Here is a 7,975-nt window from a genome sequence, read left to right as displayed (position 1 = left end):
AGTACGACGGAACCGGCACGATCACGGATCAACGAATAACGCGGTTTACTCCGATGCATTCAGCGCCGAAACTGGCTCCTATGTCGCTAGACGCGAAACATTTCTGTGAGGCGAGGAGGACACATCGAGGGCGAGGGATTTTCGGCGAGAGGAGGCCGCGCGTCGCCACCGGACGCAGCAGCGCCGAAGTCTAGTCTGTAGGACTAGTGATATTCGAATCGAGAACCAACCGTCTCGAGCTCGCTTCAGTTTCAAAAATATGTCTTTCTGGAGCCATATCTTCCTGATGCCAAACTCGGGACGGAACGCTCAAATACATTAGACGTATCGCATTATCGCAACATATATTACATTTATTGAATAGAAATATCCATGACCTTCTGTTTTGAGGATGGAGCCTTGGCTAATGTTGAAAAACAAACCGATGGATCAGATGATCGTCCAAATGAAAGTCGCGCTATATCTCCAACATTCTTGACTAGGAAGAGCACAGGTTCACAAGAACTCCGAGTGAGGATCCCAAACGAGTCGAGCGATAAATACGGCCAGATATGGCACAGGAACGAGCAAGATCCCTTTTTGCCGCCTTCCCTCGCACACTACTCGGTGCTCGTCTCGTCTGAGGAAACTCTCCTGATGTCTATTTACAGAAGGCGTCCTGCTCGGTTTTCGTCCACCTCCCTTCGAGCTCTCATATGACAGATCCCTCGAATCGTGGGCTTCATCGGCCACTGAGCTAGACATGATGAGTTTCTGTGAGACGCGTGCTCCCGGCAGACTGATTTCGTGAAGTTAGCAGAATCTCTTCTTGGCGATGGTACTCGATCAGGTCGCTGACCATCTTGAACACCTTCAATCAGAGGATCCAGGGATGAGAACTCAATCGTGAAGTGACATGACGGAGAGTCCGCGGCTGTTCGTCATCGCTGTCGGAAGTCTCCGCTCGGCGGAATGATCATCGAGAAACTCTAGCTTACCTTTTCTTTGGGCTTTTCTGATCCTAGGGCGAACGTATCATCGGGTCGTTTGCGTATGAGGAGGTGGAAAATCCGACCTTCGTGCAGCAAACTCAACGTGTACGGTCTGCTAGGCCCACCTCTGCGCGAGACTCGGACTAAGAAGCAGCCCTGCTCCCCGATCTCACGCAGCATCTTCTCTACGTCCTCGCGTTCCACGTCGTGGAACCAGGGGTAGACCGATAACTCGTGGCGTGGCTAAAATTCGCAAAAAAATCGAATCAGGCATTCGAATGAGGAATCCGGAATTTTCCCAGAACAATTCCAGAATCACTGCTATCCTAAACTCACGGCTTCGTCTTGACAATTGACATCAGCATAAACATCCTCAACTGTTGGCACCGGCGGTAGCGGACGGTTCACGAGAGAGCTCACTGAAAGAGGAAGATCGTGGAATTTGATTCCTGCGGGATTGGGCTCTTTCTCTAACTTGCTCGTCCGGAGGTCTGAGGGGAGCCCGCATGCAGCGAGCATGGAGAAGAGGGAAATCCCAGGCATTGGAAGCGACGCGACATGTCGAGCACAAGGTAAGGATGCGGAACCTGAGAGGGCCAGTTATTCGACTGCTACAGGGGACACTCACAGCTCACGCTGTCGTAGCTCTTTTCCGAGAATGGAGTCGCACGATGTAGCAAAGGAGAAGGAGATGTTTTCGATGGCTTGAGCGCCTTTGGTCGCGGGGGTGCGGGCAGTAATCCTAAAGGGTTGGAGTTTTGTCGAGGCAACAGCGGGGGTTTCGGCAATGCATCTGTAAAGAATCGACATGGAGATGCCATCGTTTCGTCCTTGGTGTTAGTTGGGACCATTCGCAAGAAGGCTCGGAGCTTCTTCCTCAGAGTCGACCAACTCCTGGGCGGAACTTCGGTTCTATCCTCTTCGGAACTCGTTCCGGGGTTAGTATCCGGGGCTGGGACCTCCGACAAAAGTCTTCGCGTTGCCCTTATGTTCCTTCCACAGTTCCGCTCCGACATACTGCGAGCCCTCGAGGCCCCCGCGGGAATCACATGAAGTCGCGTTGCACGTTTACCACCGTCCGTCGGGACATCGTAAAGGACAGCTGCATTGTAGTCGTTCAAATCCATGGGCGTTGCACAGTCACTTTCCACGGAATCTGAGGCACTGTTGTCTTCCTCGTCAGCACTGTAGTCCGACCTTGCCGCTCTTGAGAGTATTCGTGCGCCTCTGGTTCGAGCTCTCCGATTTCGATACACCTCGTCGCCCGTTGACGAGCTGGACTCGTAATCGACTAGATCCATGCTTGTGAAGTCTTGGACGGTCAACGAATCCGGGACAATATTTAAAGCACGGCTTGAGTCACACAAGCGTCGAAGTAGATTAGCGAAGCAGCTTCGAGAAATGTCAACTCTCGCGACATCAAGCGGTGCTAGCTGAGTGAGCTCATGCCTATGGGTAAGCTTCGACAAGCGTTTCGGGATTGCCACAAGCACAGCATCGGACATTGAATATTATTCTCGGTCCCATGAATGCATATCTTTTATGCTAATTAGACCGGTAAATGGGTTAAGGCAGTACCTTTGATTTTTTGGCCGGTTGCAGTGGTTAGAGGCTTGTTAGAGATGCTGGGAGAAGTCGTAATTTTACCTTCGCGAACTTCTTCGTAAGTTTGCTCCAAATGTTCGATCTGCTCATAAGTAGCTGAAAGGAGAGAGGAGCGAAACGTCAGCGTGCTTCTTCACCGTTGACAACGACCCCGTCGTGACATAATCACTCGCGCCGTCACTCGGTACAGCAAACCCACATGTTCTGCGAGGACCAATATGGTAATGCTCGATAATTATCGAATCCCTATTAGGCAGGTACGCGATACGCAGATATCGTTTCCGTCGGGAGCGGACTTTGGGGAAGTACAGAGAGGAGCTCTATCGATCAACCCGATACGGAGCAACAACCGAATTTCCCGCCGTGACAACAGTCTCAAAGTGGAGAAATGAAGGCCATTGAGGTCATTAAGCACATCTCTCGATATCCCGTGGGGCTCATCGCTGTCAAAGGCTTCAATGAAGTGAGCATATGCTTCGCGATGTATCCATCTGTGTTCTTCTTGAGTGGCGGCTGCACTCCACCCCCGCCGAGTCTCTCATTCATCATCACTATACATCGTATCCTTTTCATAGCTCTCGTACTTGAATGTGGCACATGCATTGTGAAGTCAATGGCCTGGAAGCGAACTCGAGAGAAAAAATAAAGGGGTGGCGCACCCCGAATACGCTCGTTGGCATATTAGCAAGTCACGCCTAAGCATCGCCCGACCTACGGAAGTGCATGCCATCAGCAGCCCTGAACCACGGGAAAATTAAGCCTAAGGACTCCATATTCTCTATCCTGAAGGAGAACAGGGTAAACCAGGATTCCGAAGTCCTTCGTCCCGCCGTTCGTTATTATACGCTATGAGTCTTAGAGGCGTGAAATTTAGTTGAGGGTGATCGTCGAGTAACCCTTCCGCAGAGGAGTTCATGCCGAATGCTTCTTCCTGGACTCTTCAGAGCGACAGCCGGAGGACAAGCCAAGCACTGAGGAAACCAACCAAGCAACCAACGAGCCGGTTCTAGGGTGGTTGAGGTGCGGCGTACCGAATGTTGGCGAATTCAAGGGGTGGAAGTAATTTGTGGGCGTGTCGTGGATTCAGAGATGCTCGAAGTGGGAACATGTTCGTTTCATGAACGAAAGTGTCGGGTTTCAGCTAACGGAGTTCCAACTCAGTCCCTAGGCTAATTCTGTGAAGTGCTCGCAGTTGCTCGACGATTAAACATGATCGAAGACGCGGGATGACACCAATAATGATGGCAAGAATCATTCCTGGCGATGTCTCTCCGAGTAAGTCTAGCCTAGGAGACGACTAAAGAGATCCAGAGGCCAAGGATGGAACAATTCGGTCTTGTTCGGTAAGCTCGTCGCTGATGAGAATTTCTCAACTCACATTGTTCATCGTAGAGATTTGATGACGTTTCGCTGTAGGTTTCATGACAAATAGGAACCTCGTAATCTTCCGAACTTTCCGACGGCGCTGCGGCCGGGGGCGGCTGAAATATCAAGGGGCGGATGAGAATCCCCATTCGAACATGCAGGCCGATCCCTCAAAGAGTTCCAATGCACAAACAGTATCATGATATGATAATCATCCGATCCGCGGGACTCACTTGTGTCGGAATCGGAGGAGGTGGAGGCTGAGCTGTAGGTCTGGCGGTAGACTGCCTACGAGATCGCCTGTGAACAATAGAATCTCTCAGGACCACTGAACGGATCGAGCTCGGGACTATCCGCCTCCTTAGAATAACCAAATAACTCACAAAGCAGCGGGTTTCGTAGGAATCGCTGGTCGTGGTAACGGGAACCTTTTCACGACCCCTCCACTGGCTAAGAGACCGTTCGAAGAAGCTGCAAGTTGGCAGATCATCATGAGACCCAAGCTCCTTCACAATACCGAGAGATCGATGATAAGTGTTCGACAGCCCCGTGCTGGAGAAACTTGAATATATATTGTCTCCCAAGCCTCAAACGTCGCTTTCATCGTGGGCGCTCGTGGCTTTAGTACTTTAGGCTTTAGGGAGCTTGCCCTCACTCACGCATCTGCTAACATTCGATTCGATGCATCATACTAAGTCGCTGAGGGGAAGCGCGTGTCGCGTAAGACCCTGAATGTTGTTGCAATATTCATTGCGTGGATATCTCCTAATCGTTCACAACTTGCCCCTCCCTTGGTTGTCCCGATTGCATTCTCTAGTAGCACTTAGTGGAATTGAGTCGCGAGGTCTCCGCTTGTTGATGAGCATAGCATCGAAATTTTCATGCCTGTCATAATTTTCTGCTGTATATCTCGCGACTCGCTCAAGACCGTGCGATATTTCTCTGACGCCTCTCATGATGTCTCTGGTATTTTCACTGCAGTAAATAATTCACAAGAGCACATCCGAGGGACAACTGAAATTCATTCTTTCGTCCGATTCGAGACTCACCGGAGGCGTAAGACGACGCGTCGGAGCCGAGGGAGCTGACGTCATCTTTTGGATCACTCGGTGAATGTCGGCAGTCATAGTCTGGCGAAGCCGAGCCTTTGTCTGAAACCGTAAGTTCAAGTTCGGAATATTCTCATTTCTTGAAGCGCCGGAAAACTGTACGAGTCACTTCCGAAGGTTTGTGAGAGTCGATGAACAGCAGCCTCTAGATGTCACTCCTCGTGAGTACCAAGAGGTTCGTTCCACTACTCCCATCGCCATGGTCACACAAGAGCATATCGTCTGGTTTCCCTTTCGCGAATGCGATCAAGGAATCGAGAGGGATAGACGCTCCATTAGGCGGTAAAAAATACGTGATCGAGTCCTAGAGTCCCACGATCGTCGATGGGCCAGGGAACTCGGAAGGTTTTCATTGAATCGAGAGTCTTCAACACTACGCTCTCATCGACAATGGGACCCAGGGACTTATTTACTGAATCGAAATTCTTACCGAAAGTGGCTCATACTAAATCGAGGACTGACTGTGTTCGGAAAGTTCCGATACGTATATCGAAAGCATCCCTGAAGGGAACTGATACAGTTACCCGAATGAGACCAAGAGAATGAAAGTCACTCATCAAGACCACCGAGATAGTGACTAGATCGGCAGTTTATTCAGCTCAGGGAATGATTTACGAAGTTTTCGTCGCCAGTTTCCCCTGAGTTATTGCCATCCGTTAAACAATTCTTAGTGAACGAGTCGTTAAATGTCTAGAGGCGACCATCGTCAAGGAACAATGATTTGGCGCCAAAAGTTGACCAACGAAGAAAATTACGTAGCTGCGTATGTGACGGAAGACGAACGAAGATCAGACAGAAACCGACGGCACTGGATTTTTTCTCTTTGCTCCTTTGAACTTCTATTTGTAGCACTAGACGAGATGAGACTCAGGACTGCCCCAGGAACGGTGGCGCGATACCAACGAAACAGTTTTCGGGTCGCCCCGAAAGCATTGTGCGGCGTCATTGAAGTCACAAAGGCCCGTCTCGGCTTTGTTCTTCATCGCAAACTTTCGCTTTCGTCGATTCCCCTTCTTGAGTTCGAGGGGACAAGTTCAAAAATGAATTGTCGCCAAGTTGAGAATTCTGGCGCCTATGTTCGATGGCCACAGGGTCTTAACGACGGGCCCAGTTCGAATACTTTTTTGAATAGATTGCAGTCCAGCTGACCTTGTTGCCTCCCACATGTGGACTATAACGTGTTTCAGAATTGAATTCACGAGAAAATCGAGAAAAACGCATGCGACCAAGTCATGCCCAAGACGGCGCGTCGCCGCCGTACGGTTTTTGGATGAGGTCCCGCTGTATTGAGGCCGCCCACGTAACGAACAACTGAGCCACTCCGCACACGGCGCACGCTGACCGCTCGCAAGAACAAAAAAAATCCGTAACGACCTAGTTGCATAAACGAGTCTCTCCTGCCGCCAAACTTCAACTGGATTTTTTCGGTCAACTAGCTATGGTCGATACGATCCTAAGACAGACGGGAATGGGATTGAGATTGAAGAACTTCCGTGCTTGAATTGGAACGGGAGCACTGTTTTCTTCCGGAATTCACTCCGATTTTTCCCTTGCAGGTCAATCCTTCGGATGATAGATCTCCGAACCCGTTCCACTCTCCTCGTAATTTGGGCGGACTTTTAAATTACTCTGGAGGCAAACGTTGGCCGATTGCCCGCTTGTCTTTCCGTTCGTCCAAGCGGCCGTACGTCCGTTCATTCTATGGTCAGAGAGGCAGCACGCGATCCACGGTGCGTCATACCTGAGGGCATCACTCCGACAGGAACCGAGATATCTTCTTCATCATCTTCTGACTCGAAGTCGGTGTCATCGTCGATGTCCGAGAAGTCGTCTTCGAAGTCGTAACCCGTACCGGCATGATTCCCTGGAAACGACCAGCGGGATTCAGTCAAGAGAGTGATTATTCGCGATCGTCAGGAAGGAGGTAACCTGTTCGGAGGCATAGCCTGAGGAATTTCCATTTCTGTGTAATGTAATCGTCGCGACAGACGAGTCTCAAAGAAATGTCCCTTTGGGATTTTATTTGCTCTTGGCTCAGCTCTCACTCTCGAGTACCATTGAATACGCCGATTATATCTCGTGTTCGGATTCTGTCATCGATGTAGGATTTCAATGGCCAAAGACTATGCGATGAGGGCTGTGATCAGTTCGCAAGGCTGAATGGGCGAGAGTGGTTCAAGGACGAGGTAGCAAAAGGCGCCTAGTGTCGCGGAAAAAACGACGCGACGCCGTCACCGCAAGTGCTTCTAATGTCAGTTGACCGACCGCAGCGAATACGCTGCATTTCAACCGGATTGTGCCTTGCCTCGTTCCCAGGTGGCTTCCCCTGAAGCGTCAGGGTAGCATTGACAGAGCAGCGACAGTGGCTTCTAGGGCGACGAATTAACGATGACGATAGCCGCACTAGTGCTTATAGGAGGAAGAAACATGATGGAGAAGGCAGGATTATAGTCGAAAGGAATTGACACTTACGGAGGTCGTGGCCGCTGGACAATCTTCTCGACTTTAAGTCACCGACCAATCTGAAATCGAACACCCTGATGTGAATACCCGCGATGTCAGACACGTTTTACGGGATGGCAGAACACTGAACGAGCCTTATGAGTCCACATGATAGTGATCGAGAAGAGTAAGAAATCCACGGCAAGAGAACACTATCGGCATATTTCTGTCGCGTGAGTGTAATTCTCCATCGATGCTGCAATACTCACTGTTTGGCGTTGGCTGCTTGAGTTTTACATTCGCTCACAGCTTTCGCTAGTTGCCTGCAAGGGGAACGGAACCTTACTACAATGCAGGGGCAAAAATTCAGATTACGCTATCAAAAAGTTCGCAACAAGATCCGAAAGGCATTTTCTCCTCGTTTTCGATCTGCTCCCTCTTGTCATCGACATCGTCAGATGCAGTTCTCTCAGACAGCGAAAT

General features: G+C 50.1%; 1 protein-coding gene across 1 annotated transcript in view; it reads right to left on the bottom strand.

Moving 5' to 3' along the window:
• Positions 1-339: 339 nt before the first annotated feature.
• The window catches only part of LOC100905567 (lymphocyte cytosolic protein 2), a 41,245-nt gene continuing 33,609 nt past the window's right edge, over positions 340-7,975 (bottom strand). Inside the window, exons 2-13 of the mRNA XM_018638522.1 lie at positions 7,762-7,815; positions 7,523-7,572; positions 6,792-6,914; positions 4,991-5,092; positions 4,325-4,412; positions 4,175-4,241; positions 3,955-4,057; positions 2,550-2,672; positions 1,600-1,764; positions 1,308-1,390; positions 978-1,214; positions 340-850 (exon numbers count right to left, since the gene is read on the bottom strand). Coding sequence (XP_018494038.1) covers positions 737-850; positions 978-1,214; positions 1,308-1,390; positions 1,600-1,764; positions 2,550-2,672; positions 3,955-4,057; positions 4,175-4,241; positions 4,325-4,412; positions 4,991-5,092; positions 6,792-6,914; positions 7,523-7,572; positions 7,762-7,815 — 1,309 coding nt within the window. The 3' untranslated portion in view covers positions 340-736. The remainder of the gene's footprint in view (positions 851-977; positions 1,215-1,307; positions 1,391-1,599; positions 1,765-2,549; positions 2,673-3,954; positions 4,058-4,174; positions 4,242-4,324; positions 4,413-4,990; positions 5,093-6,791; positions 6,915-7,522; positions 7,573-7,761; positions 7,816-7,975) is intronic.

Source organism: Galendromus occidentalis, unplaced genomic scaffold (assembly GCF_000255335.2).
Source record: "Galendromus occidentalis unplaced genomic scaffold, Mocc_1.1 scf7180000077086, whole genome shotgun sequence".
Classification (NCBI taxonomy): Eukaryota; Metazoa; Arthropoda; class Arachnida; order Mesostigmata; family Phytoseiidae; genus Galendromus; species Galendromus occidentalis.
This window is presented reverse-complemented; position numbering and strand designations above follow the sequence as displayed.